General features: G+C 50.9%; 1 protein-coding gene across 2 annotated transcripts in view; it reads right to left on the bottom strand.

Moving 5' to 3' along the window:
• Positions 1-17,211, bottom strand: part of LOC147012478 (uncharacterized) — a 59,128-nt gene extending 41,917 nt beyond the window's left edge. Inside the window, exons 1-3 of one of the 2 annotated variants that reach the window (XM_085856781.1) lie at positions 17,110-17,211; positions 16,869-17,004; positions 9,202-9,419 (exon numbers count right to left, since the gene is read on the bottom strand). In XM_085856781.1, the coding sequence (XP_085712907.1) occupies positions 9,202-9,419; positions 16,869-16,890 (240 nt within the window). In that variant the 5' untranslated portion in view covers positions 16,891-17,004; positions 17,110-17,211. Of the gene's footprint in view, positions 1-9,201; positions 9,420-16,868; positions 17,005-17,104 lie in introns of both variants that reach the window. The other variant, XM_085856782.1, reaches the window with a different exon arrangement.
• Positions 17,212-18,115: the final 904 nt, after the last annotated feature.

Below are 18,115 nucleotides of genomic sequence, written 5' to 3'. Positions count from 1 at the left end.
TGTCACCTCAAGAGGTTATCTGAAACTATATGAAATGGACGGACAAGCATTAGGCATTCATACCAGCAATTCATTTTATGCATTGTCTGACGAGATAATTTAAATTTCATCAACAATTTGGATGATTTTACGACTAAAATCTCATTTTGACCTCAAGGTCATCAGAGGTCAAATATTAGGCCACCAACTGAAAGAGGATATAAGATTTCTTGGTTAGGTGTCATAACAGCTGGTTATCTTCACATATTATGTCGTTATAGGCATTATTTGGTGAACAAGCGATGCTGAAAAATCGCACCCATTTCATAATGGGGTACATACCTTCAAAGCCCGATTGTGGTGGTTTTGTAAGACAGATGGCTGAGCAGGCCCGTTGAGTCCGAATCGACAGACATAAAACGAAAATAAAATTGTGGCCTTGCAAAGGATAGGAAGAGGTGTCCAGTCCATCCTAAAATAAAGACATTTTGGCCCTGTTGATCCGGGACTATTAAGATTCATCGTGGAATCGTTTGACGGAATTTCACGTATTCTGTATCAGTTTTAAATACCGATAGAAATGTCTGGCCTTTTTAAAATTTCCTTCCAAATTTAAAGTAAAACTAGAACGGGCACTCATAGAGCGCATACCTTCGCCGCCACTACTTTTTTTGTTCTTGGTATGAGTGTGGGGAACTGGTTTGATGCTGGTTTCATGCAAATCGAATAAGAATTGACTGAGTTATGCCGAAAACCGCATATTTTTCAAGGGCGTGACCCCCCCCCCCCAACCGGTGACATGTGTTATGACGTCATTGTGTCACAAGATTGGGCATTAAATTCTGAACATTTTGGTGCTGGGTTCATGTAAAGCGGACAAGAATTGACCACGTTATGACAAAAACCGCATATTTTTCAAGGTCGTGACCCCCCTGACCTTTGACCCCTAACCGGTAAGAGTATGGGCGTCATTGTGTCATATTGCATATCACAAGATGAGGCGTTGAATTCTGAACATTTTGGCGTTAGTTGCATGCAAATTGAATAAAAATTGACCGTGTTATCGTAAAAAGACGATTTTGACCTTTTCGTGACCTTGACCTTTGACCCGAACGATCCCAAAATCTAATCGAATGCTTCCTGGCTAATAACCAATCATCCCACCAAATTTCATGCAATACTTTTTGAGTTATACGAATCACAAGATTACAAATAAATAAATAAATAAATAAATAAATAAATAAATAAATAAATACACGCCGACCAAAACATAACCTTTCGCAGAATGCGAAGGTAAAAATAAAATCTATCCCTCATCTCATACACTTCTTTTAACGATAGTGTAGAACATCGTTCATGTCCAAAGACGTCCACAAATACAGGAATATAACATCTCATCATTGAGGAACACATGTCGTCCGAACACATCGAACATGATGACCTTTCGGTCCAGTCCTTCCACATCGACCAGGAAACTAGGCCGTTTGTGTTTTAAGACAGATTGCGTGGTTGGTCAATCCATAGCTTACTGTCCTTGCAGACAGATTCAGTTTCACTGGACAGCTTCCTCCCGTGTCCCATTTCGTAATGGACTGCACTGCCACTTCCTCAAAAGCTCTGCAGCCACAAGCAGAAGTAAGGACGTGATACCAGCACAGCTTCCACCAGTAAACTCAATGGTGACCGTCTTGGAGGGTCGAAAAAGATGCAAATTAGGAGGCAACGGTGACCGCCAGTTTTTTTTTTTTTTTTTTTGCATCGATCATGTTGCATTAATGAAAAGTCGAGAAAAACCACAACGACTGGAGAGCGCAAATGCAAAAACACAACTCGAGGTTTTTGTGAAAACAACACAAACGCTCTGAAAGTCGAACCTTTCGGCCATAAGGATGCCTTCATCGGGCACCAACATGATTTCAAATGATTTCTCAGAGGTAAGAGTGACACAGGCTTGCGATCTCTCGCACCATCTGAGCAACAATCCCCATTACCTTTGCAGTTTAGGCCAGATGCAGAAAAGGGGTGGGAAAGGAGAAGAATCGGAGCGTTCTGCCCTGGGTGCACGTGACCCACTCTCGTCCCAAATGAAGACTACTTTGCGGCCAAGATGTTAAGCCTTCTGTATTTGTCATTTCTTGATTAGAAACCTCAAATTGGTGACAAGAGGTCATTGTTAATTGAGGAAGCGCTCCACTTCTTTCCGTCAGGGTTGGAATATCAATTTCTCTGATGAATAAGGATTCACCTTCACATGTAGAAGTCACACACACCTCTCATCTTCGTAAAACAGGGGATCATGCCAAACAAGAGAAATGCATTAAAAACTACAACGGCACTCGGCAGAGCGCATACCTCCGTCAGGCTGAACAGTTTACGTTATATATATATATATATATATATATATATATATATATATATATATATATATATATATATATATATATATATATATATATATATATATATATATCCCACTGAAAGGCCGGATCTGCATCCGGACCTTCACGAAAATCTAATCACCCTGTTCTTGTCACCAACCCAACTCGTCCAGCATTCGCACCATCAATCCACGTACAACTTTTTGAACTATTGTGTGACATGTCGCTTTGGCCCCATCTCTCAATTGTGAAGAATCACTTTTCAAGTTCCAGTATCGGAACCATATCTGAATCCTCAACAAAATCTAATCAATTTGTCCGCATCACACACACACACAACCTGTCCACAATGTTTTGTCTGAATCAGTCGATAACTTTGTGAAATATCCAACTCACAGACAGACAACCCCCCCCCCCAAAAAAAAAACAAGAAAGATATCCAGAATCGCATGATACTTGTGAAATCCAACTGTCGAGGCACCTCGACTTTAAGCTGTAAATTACCTCACGCTACGATTTATTTTTATTATTACGCTTTGATTTATGCCTCTTATGAATACTTTATTTATGTTCATTAAACCCATATTTATTAACATTGCTTGTGTCTGTCTATTCATTGTTGGTTCAAGGATAAATTTGTGTGCCTCCGTGCGGGTGAACACGTCCGGGGCGTGCTTCGCTGCCTCCAATCCCGCGGGCGCTATAATCTCGAGGGAACTCGCCTGTTCGCCAACAAGGGAAATCGTTCGGCTATTCATCCAGGTCAGTCTTAACCGGCATGGACACAACACTAAATATATATATATATATATATATATATATATATATATATATATATATATATATATATATATATATATATATATATATATATATATATATATACAGTACCTAAAAAAGTCTACACCCCCTTTCAAAATTTTCACCTTTTATTGCCTGGAATTAAATGAGACTTTTTCAACCTTTATTTACACATCATAACCCAGAACTTCCAAGTGAAAAACAAATTGTACAAATTTCAGAAAATTAATTAAAAATACAAAACTATAATATCTTGATTGGATAAGTGTCCAACCTCCTTATAATAGTAATTGTAGATTAGCTCAGGTGCAACCAATCACCTTCAAAATAACACACCAAGTTAATTGTCCTCCACCTGTGTTAAATTGCAGTGATTCTGATTATTTCAGGATAAAATCAGCTGTTCCTCTCTGTTTTCTCTGCTGGGTAGTGCATTTCACAGCAAAGACTCAACCATGAGCACCAAGGAGCTTTCAAAAGACCCTCAGGATAAAGTTGTGGAAAGGTACAGATCAGGGGATTGGTTTAAAAATATTTCAAAGACCTTGAATATCCCTTGGAACCCAGTCAAGACGATCATAAAGAAGTGGAAGGCATAAGGTACCACCAAGACCCTGCCTATATCAGGCCATCTCTCCAAACTGGATGATCAAGCAAGAAGGAGACTGATCAGAAAGGCCACCAAGAGGCCAATGGCAACTTTGACAGAGCTACAGACCTTTATGAAAACAAAGACTGGTCACTGTGTGCAAGTGACAACAATATCCCAAGCACTCCACAAGTCTGGCCTGTATGGTAGGGTGGCAAGAAGGAAGCCATTACTCAAAAAAAGGCAACCTTGAGTACCGTTTAAGGTGTACAAAAAACCACTCTGGAGATTCTGAAGCCGTGTGGCAAAGTTTTATGGTCTGATGAAACCAAGATGGAACTTTTTGGCCTAAATGCAAAACGTTCTGTTTGGCACAAACGCAACACATCACATCACCCAAAGAACACCATCCCTACTGTGAAGCATGGTGGTGGCAGCATCATGTTATGGGGATGTTTCTCATCAGCAGGGACCGGGGCACTTGTCAGGATAGAAGGGAAAATGGATGGAACAAAATACATAAAAAAATCGTCGAGGAAAACCTGCTGCCCCCTACAAGGAAGCTGAAGTTGGGACGGAAGTTCACCTTTCACCATGACAACGACCCGAAGAACAAAGCCAAAGCTCCACTGGAGTGGCTAAGGAATAAAAAGATAAATGTCCTTGAGTGGCCCAATCAGAGCCTCGACCTAAATCCAATCGAAAACCTGTGGTACGACTTGAAGATTGCTGTCCATCAACGCTCCCCACACAACTTGACTGAGGTTGAACAGTTTTATACAGAAGAATGGGAAAATATTGCCCAATCAAGGTGTGCAATATAGGTAGAGTCCTATCCCACCCAAAGGTGCTTCCACCAAGTATTAACATGAGGGGGGGGCAGACACTTATCCAACCAAGATATTCTAGTTTTGTATTTTTAATTAATTTTATGAAATTTGTACAATTTGTTTTTCACTTGGAAGTTGTTGGTTACGACGAGTAAATAAAAGGTGGAAAAGTCTGATTTAATGCAAGAAAAGGTGAACATTTTGAAAGGGGGGGGGGGTGCAGACTTTCTAAAGGCACTGTGTATATATTAGTGTGGATCGGCTCACTCTGCTCACCTCACCACGTCACGACAGTGGGAGAAACACCGCCGCGTTATTAAAAACACCACACCACTGCGTAACGGCCATGTTATTAAAAACACCACACCTCCACGTAATTGAAAACAAGTCCTACTGTGCAATTCAAAATACATCACCACGCATCGCCATCGAGACAGGCTCGTTTTAACCGAGGATAAGTATGTGAGTTGCCATGTGGTCATGATTTACACCAATCAGAATTCAAACATATATTTTGCAAATTAATTTGTAATATTCGTGATATAACGTTTTTATAAGCAACTGAAGTTGAGGATTCAAGTTTAAAAACATTAAAACAACAACAACAACAACAACAACAACAACAACAACAACAACAACAACAACAAAGCACTTGGGAGAGGTAGGTGCAGCCCTCAAGTTTGGTGCGATTTCAGAAAAGCCTGAGGGAGTAGTACAGTGACAACACAGGACAGGACAGACACTGCACAGATATACTGTATATAAAGACATCAAGTGAATCAGATGAAAATTGATAATTTGTGACTTTGACCTAAAAACAATACACTTCTACCTTGTGAATACCTCAACCAGATGGTTAAGCTCCCAATACGTGTCTGACTCCCAAGTATCTCTCCCTGGTTACTCCCTCCTCCGTTTGACAGACCTGAGCCTCGCCCTGATGGAGGAGTTGCTCTCTTCATCAAAGACTCTATTCCTCACTCTCCATGCACTGCTCTCACTCCCCCACACCTCCAGGAATACCTCTGGCTTCGGCTTCCCCTCCACTCCCACCTCATGTTTATATGTGTACTGTACCGTCCACCGAACAGTGATGACTCCATCTACACCTCACTATCCGAAAACATGGACCATCTTCTATCTTCTCATCCAAACTCTCTTCCTCATATGTGGCGACTTCAATTGTCATCATGCCAGTTGGCTCGGTGTGGGTACCTCTCTCACCTGCCATGGCACCTCAGCAAAAGCTTTCTGCGACTCATTAGGACTGACTCAATTTGTTTTCCCGACCTGAATCTCAACCAATGGTACTCCATCTCTTCTGGATCTGATTTTGACAAATTTCCCTGACAATATCTGCTGTTCTTCCTTCGCTCCAATTGGTTCTTCTGACCACGTCCTTGTTAAAGTGGACATCTCTCTGGCTGTTATCAGAGAACCACCTCACCACCGTCGAGTCTGGCATTTCACTCAAGCCGACTGGCAGGGTCTCCGAGCAGCCATCAAACTTACAGACTGGTCTCCTATCACTACTTTCTCAAACCAACTCATCCTGGGAATTCTTTCAAAGAAACTTGCTCTCCCTCATGCACAGATTTATCCCCTCTCGTGTTCAGTTGTCCAACCCTTCCTCCCGCCCTTGGTTTACTGAAGCTTGTGGCGAGGCAGTTGTCCTGAAACAACTTGCCTTTGCCTCATGGAAAGCAAACCCAACTGAGGGCAATCTCAGTTCCTTCCATAAAGCTCGGAACAAGTGTGTATCTACCCTCAGGAAAGCCAGAAAACAACATCTTTCTCATCTCAAGTCTGAACTCTCAAACCTCTCTCCCTCCTCAAAATCCTGGTGGCGTTTAATCAAATGTGTTTCTGGTGTATGTTCCCCCTCCATCCCCTCCCTTACCTCAAATGGCCGCACTGCTGATACCACACGTGATAAAGCTGAATGTCTAAACTCGGTGTTTGCAGCTAAATCTTGTGTCCTAAACCCATCACTATCTCTACCCACTTTACCCAGTCGCACCCAACTGTCCCTGGACTCTGTATCCTTTTCTCCTGACAAGGTGGAGAGCTTGCTTTCAAACCTCGAGTCAGATTCTGCAACCGGTCCAGAGGGCATCAGCCCACGTGTCCTCAAAGCCTGCTCTTCTGCTCTTGCTCACCCTCTCTCTGTTCTATTCACCCTCTCATTTGCCCAAGGTCATCTGCCCTCTGCTTGGAAATCTGCTAACATCACTGCCCTGCATAAAAAGGTGCAAAAACAGATCCCTGCAACTACAGACCAATCAGCCTTCTCCCAATCATCAGCAAGGTTATGGAATCCATCATCGCTTCAGACATGAAATGCTTCCTCTTCTCCAATGGCTTGATTTCTGATCATCAATTTAGTTTCAGACCAGGTCACTCTACCCTGGATATGCTGCTTCTGCTCTCCCATCAATGGATGGAGGTCCTCAATGCCAGACAGGAAATCCGAGCCGTATCCCTGGACATATCACGTGCTTTTGACACAGTCTGGCACCCTGCACTACTCACCAAACTCTCTTCCCATTGTATTCAAGGACATCTCCACTCATGGCTCGCAAACTTCCTCTCCTGTCGCAGTCAACGTGTGGCCCTAAATGGAGTTCTTTCATCCCCTCTTCCTGTGCAGGCTGGAGTTCCTCAAGGTAGCATTCTGGGCCCTGTTCTTTTTCTGGTTTTCATCAATGATCTCTCCGACTCTCTGGAAAATCCTCTATTTCTCTTTGCCGACGACTCCACCCTCTGCCATACCATCTGTCATCCCTCAGACCGGCAGGCAGCAGCTTCTTCGCTCACTGCAGATCTGGATAAAATCACAAACTGGTCCAACACGTGGAACATGTCTTTCAATCCAGACAAATCTCACACTCTCACTATGTCTCTTTGAAAGGACCGTTTAGAAAACCCCCCCATCCACTTTCTCAACAATCCTCTGGAAGAAGTCCTTTCTTTCAAGCTTCTGGGTCTCACTATCTGCCATGACCTTTCCTGGGAAAGTCACATTTCCAACCTCGCCTCAAAAGCCAGTCGCCGACTGGGAATCCTCCGTCGTGCAGTCCTTCCTCGGCCCTCTTGAGCTCCTGACCACTTACAAAGCTTTTGTCCGTAGCCTGATGGAGTACTGCTCTACCCTCTGGGCTGGTGCTCCTACCTCCCACCTTTCTCGGCTTCACGCTGTCGAAACCAGGGCATTTAAGATCATCGGCATCTCCCGCAATGAAGCTGAGTCTGTGGGCCTCTCACTCAATCACCGCAGGTTGGTCGGTGGTCTTTCTGTCTTCTACCGACTCCTCTCCAGTCTTGCCCCCCCTGCTCTCTCTGCGATTTGTCCCCACCACATTTCCACAGGGCGCTCAAGGTCCGCCAACAACCCCCTTCTGGTAAAACTACCAAAATCACGAATCACTGCTCATCTTCACTCTTTCATTCCTCTTTTTTCCCGCCTTTGGAATAAACTTCCTCACTCTATTCTTTCCCATTCTTCCCTCCAGGCTTTCAAAACAGCTGTTCACCACCACCTCTTATCTTCCCCCATCCAAATCCTCGATCTTTTCTACCCCCGATAATCCACCCAAGCCCACTTCCTTCAATTCCGCTGCTTTCCTTCCTGAAAGTCCATGTAATGTCCATCTTCTCTTCGCCATGTTCCCCGTCCCATCCCCATCCCTCTCCCTTCCACAGTTCACCTAATGTGTCTGTTCCCCACTGTTTTGTCCCTTCCACTCCCGCTCCTCTTGTCTCATGCCCCCTTGCTGTGAGTTGTGTGTTAGCTCTCATACGAGCCTCGACCAAGGTATACAAAAAAAAAAAAAAAAAACCTTTGTGAAGATCGGAGTAAAAATGTGACCTGTCGGCAACAGACAGAATTACAAAATCGACTGACCAACATACTTGAAAAAAATCTTCGATTTTTGCAAGTAACAAACAGACAGACAGACCAGGGGTGAAAACGTGATCTCCATCCACCTTCGGTGCCGAAGGGAACAGACCATGAACCGGTGAAGGCAAAACAAGCCTGTGCTCGAGACAAAGCTCGTGTCTCAGAGCAGGAAGAAGTGCACCTCACACCCGGTCTACTCAGGATTTCGAACGCAAACAAGAGGTTTTGCGTTCACTCGAAAATAAACTTGTGGAACAGCCTGGGAAGTGCATGACATGGAATCCCACGGTAACCATGGCCCCCCTTTGGTAAAGAATCGCTCGATATTGAATTTCTCACTTCAGATCGAATAATCCGTAACCCATGTTTTGATTAGAGCCAGAGAGTAAAAAAACCTACTTCCGTAGGAACCCAGCAAGCTCTGGTTTGTGGAACAGCAGATGTCCCCAGTGAGGAGGGTCTTCATGCGTTTGCCTACAATCCAACTTTTTACACGTCGGCACTGTGGGTTGAGCAGTCGTATATGACGGATCTCAGAGATGCATGTACATTGTACAAGGGTAACATCATTCAAGTTAAAGAAAGATTAAGCATTTAAATTGTGGCCCGCACAAGAGTTGGTCACACAAGACCTCCACGTCTGATCCCTCAAAATTGACTGTTAAGGGTGAACCATGAAAACGCGACCATCTACTTATCTTCAACCCAAAGCCAAGAAATCACCTGATCCACCAGCCATGCAGCCAGACCTCGCCGCGGTGCCACGGTCTTGGGGGTTGAGGGAGAGACCAACGGTGAAGATGATGGTGAAGGTGAGTCAGAAAGAGAGCAAGAGGGATGTGACGAAAGAGACGAGGAAAGCGGAGAGGCTGAAGATGTAGGACGAGTGGTGCAGAGTGACAGTTGGGGCTCAACCCCAACCCGCCGACCATTTCTGTGACCTGTGGATGAAAATTGAGGGGAAAAAAAAAAACACAACAGGATGAGAGAGTGTTTGAGTGCAAGTTAGGGGGAGTTACAGAGAGTGAAAGAGAGAGTTGGAGAGAGTTAGGGAAACAACAGAGTAGTTGGAAGAATGAATATCCGCCTTGGAGAGGAAGACGAATAAATTCAGGACACAAAAAGACCGTTTGACCCGTCATGCCTGTTTCAGCAAGCATACATATGGTGAATACAGATAGGCATACAATGATCCTTTGACTCACACCACCAGTTATTGGGCAATAACAAGGGTCCAGGGCACCGGATAACTCAACCCATGGTAAATGATCATGCACACGAGTTCACAAGCACAAAACCCACACAAACATGCACAACAAGTGAAGTAATACACAGCTAACACCATAGTGGAAGCTGTGTAACGGTCTACAAGTCCAATAAATGGCACACCATCACAGTGAGAAGCAGGGAAAATATTTTGAGATGTTTTTGAACTTTGCACTGCAGACTGATGAACACAAATGTGTGTGTGTGCGAGTGTGTGTGTATATGTGTGTGACAGAGGGGAGGGAGGGGATGCATTTGGTCGGCACGGTAGGTGGGGGAGAGGGTGGTGAAAGAGAAAAGGGGTGTGTTGAGAGGATTTATAGGGGGTGTAGTCAAGGATATGGGGTGTGAGTGGGGAGAGGATAGGTGGTGTGGTCAGTGGGTGGGGGACAGGGGGTGTGGTCAGCAGGGAAAGGGGTTGGAAGGTCACTTTTTGGAACTTTGTTGATAGTAGGGAAAGTATCGAATGTAAAAGCGAAAGCAAGATGAGGCATGGTGGTGAAACGACGACAGATTCCAAACCAACCCCCGCCCCCCACCCCAACCCCTCCGCCCTATCAGTGTCAGTCTGGGTATGAAACGGTTTGAGATTTGTCCGAGGCAGGGAAATCTTGGAATCCAGACGAACAACCAAGAATGGTTCTGTCCTCGTGCTCCCACCCCTCAGAAGTTACTCAAATGGGATAAAGTGCATCAAGCGCAAGGACAGGTCCGGTCTTGGTTGTTCGTCTGGATTCCAAGATTTCACTGCCTCGGGACAATCTCGGACCATTTCATTTGCAGACTGACAGGACAGAGGGGTGGTAGAGGGGGTCGGGAATCGACGTTGGGGAGGGGGGGGTGAGTGTCGAAAATCGACGTTGAGGAGGGGGAGCGTCGAAATGGACGAGAGGGCGGAGAGAGGGGCGAGAGGACGGAGAGAGGGCCGAGAGGGTGGAGAAAGGGACGAGGGTGGTGAGGGTGGAGAAATGAACGAGGGTCAAGAAAGGGACAAGGGTCTCGAGGTTGGAGAAAGGGACAAGGGTCGAGAAAGGGACGAGGGTCGCGAGGATGGAGAAAGGGACGAGGGTCACGAGGGTGGAGAAAGGGACGAGGCCGGAGAAATGGACGAGGGTCGCGAGGATGGAGAAAGGGAGGAGGGTCAAGAAAGGGACGAGGGTCGAGAATGGGACGAGGGTCGCGAGGGTGGAGAAAGGGACAAGGGTTGCGAGGATCTGGATCTGGATCCGTATCTCAACCAACTTCGAATCGGCTTGTTCTCGTCACCGAAGCAGCTCATCCACCAGGTTTTATCATAACTCGTCCACAACCTTTTGAGATATCGTGCTCGCAGACAGACAAACAGGGACAGACATGGGTGAAAACAAAACCTTCCATGGACCTTGGGTGGTGGGGTGAAAGACCCTCGACGAGGGACCGAGAAACATTCCGAATGTAAATGAAGACTTGTCCACATCATCATCGTTCCGGTGTCGGGATGATCACGTGAGCACGACCATCACCAGTGTGGAAACGTCGATGATTCTATATGTGCACGAACTTTCACTCAGATACAACTACCACTACTACTACGTCTACTCCAACTACTACTACAATTACTACTGCCACTGCTACTCCTACAACTACCACTACTACAACTACCACATCTACTCCGACTACTACTACTATTACTACCACTACTACTATTCCTGCTACTACACCTACTTCCACCTCTACTATTACAACCACTGCAACTACTACTATTACCACCACTGCTAATACCACAACTATTACCACCACTGCTGTGACGACTACTCCTGCTAATACTACTACAACAACTACTACCGCTACCACAAGGACGACTACGACCAATCCTACCACTGCCATTACTAACACTACTTCTACTACTCCTATGATCTTTACCACTACTCCGACTCATACCAAGACCACTGCTACTTCAACGACCCTACTCTCGATCATATTGATAAAGGAAAATTGGTCTCTTCTCGAAACCTTCCTTAATGAGCCATTATTGTCTGGTGGTCGTTTTCAGGAAATTACTTTTAAAAATAAGCCAAGAACCCGAACGTGTACTGGGAAGGTGCTACAAGAACAACCGACTTGTTCACAATAACAAAGGGAAAAGTACCTTTTTGTATTTACTGTACTGTACTTGGTAAAAGGTAAAACCATTGATACTGTTGTGGTTCCGGGTTCGGGGGCGAGGAACGACCGCTAGATGGAGCAATTGGGCCGTCTCCCTCCGAACACCCAGAATTGAAGGTCGTCACTCCAGATAACTCCGAAGTCGACGGGTCGCTTAACGGACTGTGGGCGCCAATATTTCGACCGCGCGGTTAGGGTCTTTTTGTCTGATTCCAATTTACCTAATTTTTTAATTTGCAGACTGACAGGACAGAGGGGTGATAGAGGGGGTCGGGAATCGACGTTGGGGAGGGGGGGTGAGTGTCGAAAATAGACGTTGGGGAGGGGGGGTGAGTGTCGAAAATCGACTTTGGGGAGGGGAGCGTCAAAATGGACGAGAGGGCGGAGAGAGGGCCGAGGGGGCGGAGAAAGGGACGAGGGTCAAGAAAGGGACGAGGGTCTCGAGGGTGGAGAAATGGACGAGGGTCAAGAAAGGGACGAGGGTCTCGAGGGTGGAGAAATGGACGAGGGTCAAGAAAGGGACGAGGGTCTCGAGGATGGAGAAAGGGACGAGGATCACTAGGGTGGAGAAAGGGACGAGGGTCACGAGGGCGGAGAATGGGACGAGGCCGGAGAAAGGGACGAGGTCGAGAAAGGGACGAGGGTCTCGAGGGTCGAGAAAGGGACGAGGTCGAGAAAGGGACGAGAAAGGGACGAGGTCGAGAAAGGGACGAGGGTCTCGAGTGTGGAGAAAGGGACGAGGGTCGAGAAAGGGACAAGGGTCACGAGGGCGGAGAATGGGACGAGGCCGGAGAATGGGACGAGGATCGCGAGGGTCGAGAAAGGGACGAGGGTGACGAGGGTCGAGAAAGGGACGAGGGTGACGAGGGTCGAGAAAGGGACGAGGGTGACGAGGGTCGAGAAAGGGACGAGGGTGACGAGGGTCGAGAAAGGGACGAGGGTGACGAGGGTCGAGAAAGGGACGAGGGTGACGAGGGTCGAGAAAGGGACGAGGGTGACGAGGGTCGAGAAAGGGACGAGGGTGGCGAGGGTCGAGAAAGGGACGAGGGTGACGAGGGTCGAGAAAGGGACGAGGGTGACGAGGGTCGAGAAAGGGACGAGGGTCGAGAAAGGGACGAGGGTCGAGAAACGGACGAGGGTCGAGAAACGGACGAGGGTCGAGAAACGGACGAGGGTCGAGAAACGGACGAGGGTCGAGAAACGGACGAGGGTCGAGGGTTGCGAGGATGGAGAAAGGGACGAGGGTGGAGAGGGCGGAGAAAGGGACGAGGGCAGAAAAAGGGACTAGGGCGGAGAGGACGGAGAAAGGGACGAGGGCGGAGAGGACGGAGAAATGGACGAGGGCGGAGAGGACGGAGAAAGGGACTAGGGCGGAGAGGAGGGAGAAAGGGACTAGGGCGGAGAAAGGGACTAGGGCGGAGAAAGGGACTAGGGCGGAGAAAGGGACTAGGGCGGAGAAAGGGACTAGGGCGGAGAAAGGGACTAGGGCGGAGAAAGGGACTAGGGCGGAGAGGGCGGAGAAAGGGACTAGGGCGGAGAGGACGGAGAAAGGGACTAGGACGGAGAAAGGGACGAGGACGGAGAGGGCGGAGAGGACGGAGAAAGGGACGAGGACGGAGAGGACGGAGAAAGGGACGGAGAAAGGGCGGAGAGGACGGAGAAAGGGACGAGGGCGGAGAGGACGGAGAAAGGGACGAGGGCGGAGAGGACGGAGAAAGGGACGAGGGCGGAGAGGACGGAGAAAGGGACGAGGGCGGAGAGGACGGAGAAAGGGACGAGGGCGGAGAGGACGGAGAAAGGGACGAGGGCGGAGAGGACGGAGAAAGGGACGAGGGCGGAGAGGACGGAGAAAGGGACGAGGGCGGAGAGGACGGAGAAAGGGACGAGGGCGGAGAGGACGGAGAAAGGGACGAGGGCGGAGAGGACGGAGAAAGGGACGAGGGCGGAGAGGACGGAGAAAGGGACGAGGGCGGAGAGGACGGAGAAAGGGACGAGGGCGGAGAGGACGGAGAAAGGGACGAGGGCGGAGAGGACGGAGAAAGGGACGAGGGCGGAGAGGACGGAGAAAGGGACGAGGGCGGAGAGGACGGAGAAAGGGACGAGGGCGGAGAGGACGGAGAAAGGGACGAGGGCGGAGAGGACGGAGAAAGGGACGAGGGCGGAGAGGACGGAGAAAGGGACGAGGGCGGAGAGGACGGAGAAAAGGGACGAGGGCGGAGAGGACGGAGAAAGGGACGAGGGCGGAGAGGACGGAGAAAGGGACGAGGGCGGAGAGGACGGAGAAAGGGACGAGGGCGGAGAGGACGGAGAAAGGGACGAGGGCGGAGAGGACGGAGAAAGGGACGAGGGCGGAGAGGACGGAGAAAGGGACGAGGGCGGAGAGGACGGAGAAAGGCACGAGGGCGGAGAGGACGGAGAAAGGCACGAGGGCGGAGAGGACGGAGAAAGGCACGAGGGCGGAGAGGACGGAGAAAGGCACGGGGGCGGAGAGGACGGAGAAAGGCACGGGGGCGGAGAGGACGGAGAAAGGCACGGGGCGGAGAGGACGGAGAAAGGCACGGGGCGGAGAGGACGGAGAAAGGCACGGGGCGGAGAGGACGGAGAAAGGCACGGGGGCGGAGAGGACGGAGAAAGGCACGGGGCGGAGAGGACGGAGAAAGGCACGGGGCGGAGAGGACGGAGAAAGGCACGGGGGCGGAGAGGACGGAGAAAGGCACGGGGCGGAGAGGACGGAGAAAGGCACGGGGCGGAGAGGACGGAGAAAGGCACGGGGCGGAGAGAGGACGGAGAAAGGCACGGGGGCGGAGAGGACGGAGAAAGGAACGGGGGCGGAGAGGACGGAGAAAGGAACGGGGGCGGAGAGGACGGAGAAAGGCACGGGGGCGGAGAGGACGGAGAAAGGCACGGGGGCGGAGAGGACGGAGAAAGGCACGGGGGCGGAGAGGAGGGAGAAAGGCACGGGGCGGAGAGGACGGAGAAAGGCACGGGGGCGGAGAGGACGGAGAAAGGCACGGGGCGGAGAGGACGGAGAAAGGCACGGGGGCGGAGAGGACGGAGAAAGGCACGGGGGCGGAGAGGACGGAGAAAGGCACGGGGGCGGAGAGGACGGAGAAAGTCACGGGAGCGGAGAGGACGGAGAAAGGCACGGGGGCGGAGAGGACGGAGAAAGGCACGGGGGCGGAGAGGACGGAGAGAGGCGGGGGGGCGGAGAGGACGGAGAAAGGCGCGGGGGCGGAGAGGACGGAGAAAGGCACGGGGGCGGAGAGGACGGAGAAAGGCACGGGGGCGGAGAGGACGGAGAAAGGCACGGGGGCGGAGAGGACGGAGAAAGGCACGGGGGCGGAGAGGACGGAGAAAGGCACGGGGGCGGAGAGGACGGAGAAAGGAACGGGGGGGGAGAGGACGGAGAAAGGAACGGGGGCGGAGAGGAGGGAGAAAGGCACGGGGGCGGAGAGGACGGAGAAAGGCACGGGGGCGGAGACGACGGAGAAAGGCACGGGGGCGGAGACGACGGAGAAAGGCACGGGGGCGGACACGACGGAGAAAGGCACGGGGGCGGACACGACGGAGAAAGGCACGGGGCGGAGACGGCGGAGAAAGGCACGGGGGCGGAGACGGCGGAGAAAGGCACGGGGGCGGAGACGGCGGAGAAAGGCACGGGGCGGAGACGGCGGAGAAAGGCACGGGGGCGGAGACGGCGGAGAAAGGCACGGGGGCGGAGACGGCGGAGAAAGGCACGGGGGCACAGACGGCGGAGAAAGGCACGGGGGCACAGACGGCGGAGAAAGGCACGGGGGCACAGACGGCGGAGAAAGGCACGGGGGCACAGACGGCGGAGAAAGGCACGGGGGCACAGACGGCGGAGAAAGGCACGGGGGCACAGACGGCGGAGAAAGGCACTGGGGCACAGACGGCGGAGAAAGGCACGGGGGCACAGACGGCGGAGAAAGGCACGGGGGCACAGACGGCGGAGAAAGGCACGGGGGCACAGACGGCGGAGAAAGGCACGGGGGCACAGACGGCGGAGAAAGGCACGGGGGCACAGGGGGCGGAGAAAGGCACGGGGGCACAGGGGGCGGAGAAAGGCCCGGGGGCACAGGGGGCGGAGAAAGGCACGGGGGCACAGGGGGCGGAGAAAGGCACGGGGGCACAGGGGGCGGAGAAAGGCACGGGGGCACAGGGGGCGGAGAAAGGCACGGGGGCACAGGGGGCGGAGAAAGGCACGGGGGCACAGGGGGCGGAGAAAGGCACGGGGGCACAGGGGGGCGGAGAAAGGCACGGGGGCACAGGGGCACAGGGGGCGGAGAAAGGCACGGGGGCACAGGGGGCGGAGAAAGGCACGGGGCGGAGAAAGGCACGGGGGCGGAGAAAGGCACGAGGGTGGTGAGGGTGGAGAAAGGGACGAGGGCGGTGAGGATGGAGAAAGGGACGAGGGCGGTGAGGGTGGAGAAAGGGACGAGGGCGGTGAGGGTGGAGAAAGGGACGAGGGCGGTGAGGGTGGAGAAAGGGACGAGGGCGGTGAGGGTGGAGAAAGGGACGAGGGCGGTGAGGGTGGAGAAAGGGACGAGGGCGGTGAGGGTGGAGAAAGGGACGAGGGCGGTGAGGGTGGAGAAAGGGACGAGGGCGGTGAGGGTGGAGAAAGGTACGAGGGCGGTGAGGGTGGAGAAAGGGACGAGGGTGGTGAGGGTGGAGCAAGGGACGAGGGTGGTGAGGGTGGAGCAAGGGACGAGGGTGGTGAGGGTTGAGAAAGGGACGAGGGTGGTGAGGGTTGAGAAAGGGACGAGGGTGGTGAGGGTTGAGAAAGGGACGAGGGTGGTGAGGGTGGAGAAAGGGACGAGGATGGTGAGGGTGGAGAAAGGGACGAGGATGGTGAGGGTGGAGAAAATAAAAGAATGAGGATTGAGGCGAAGGAATGAAGACGAAACCAAATTTGTTGGATTGTAGGAACATGAACAGAAGAACGTTATACGTTGCTGCACCTGAAATCCTTTTTAACCCCATTGCTTGAGGGACCGGGGGCGTCTCCTCCGGTGTCAAATTCACGGAAGTGCTGTCGACGTTTCGGACGTTGTTGATTGCGCGTCGTTGCCCACAGCAGCGTTTTCACGGCAAGATCTGCACAGACAGAATGGAACCCTCCATGAACTCGAAGGGTAGTAGGTCCCACGTCACGTCAACTGAGATGAAATTCGATGAGAAACCATGAAAATCCAACCTCACCATCCGCCAGGCCTGCCCTCGTGTGCCCCGCCCCTCGCCGGGTTGCCACGCCCCTCTCCGCCAGGCCTGCCCCATGTCCCCGCCCCCTGGCCGGGTTGCCACGCCCATCTCCGCCACGCCGAGTCAGTTTTCCGTTCTTATCTTTTCCAATGTCCGTTCTCGGTCTTCCTTCCTCTGGGCGTGAAGAGATTTTTGAATATGCCTGCATCATTCACAAACGCTTGTCTTTCATTATTCACAAAATTTCGTAGTGCAATGTCCTACCGAAAAGACTGTTAACAATTAATTAATCGAAATGTGTACAATTCCCTTTTGCTAATACACCGCCTAAGCGACATGGACAAAAATCTGATGGCTCGGAGGAGATTGGACGCAAAGGACAAATGTATCGGCAGTGTGCACGAAGGGGTGTTCAACGAATGCGAGGAATTTACGAGCGTCTTTGCCTTCCCTCCTTCCCCCGAAACTTGGCTCGTCGTCCGTTGTTATGGTTACGCTAACTTCCGGTTTGACTCAAGCTTGCACCCTGTCGTGTCGTTTGAAGACGATATATTTGTTTGTCCCGCACCGATGGATCTGTCAAAGTCAGATTCTTGTTGGTTGGAATATTTCCTGAAGTGGGTATCAGAAGGCGGGATGGGCTCCTCCAGGGTCCGATGAAATGTACTGATGACGTACCTCAGATTCATTGAGGATGAACCAACACCAAACGGTGGAGATGGAGCGCACACCCCCACCAGCTTGATGACGGGTGAAGTTTTACATCCCACTGATTGGCTGGATCTGGATCTGGATCTGGATCTGGATCCGGATCTCAACCAACTTCGAATCGGCTTGTTCTCGTCACCGAAGCAGCTCATCCACCAGGTTTTATCACAACTCGTCCACAACCTTTTGAGATATCGTGCTCGCAGACAGACAAACAGGGACAGACACGGGTGAAAACAAAACCTTCCATGGATCTTGGGTGGTGGAGTGAAAGACCCTCGACGAGGGACCGAGAAAC

Source organism: Eptatretus burgeri, chromosome 15 (genome assembly GCF_056783735.1).
Source record: "Eptatretus burgeri isolate ZD-2024b chromosome 15, Ebu_testis_v1, whole genome shotgun sequence".
Taxonomy (NCBI): Eukaryota; Metazoa; Chordata; class Myxini; order Myxiniformes; family Myxinidae; genus Eptatretus; species Eptatretus burgeri.
Note: the sequence above shows the minus strand (reverse complement) of the source record. Positions and strands in the feature narration are given on the sequence as shown.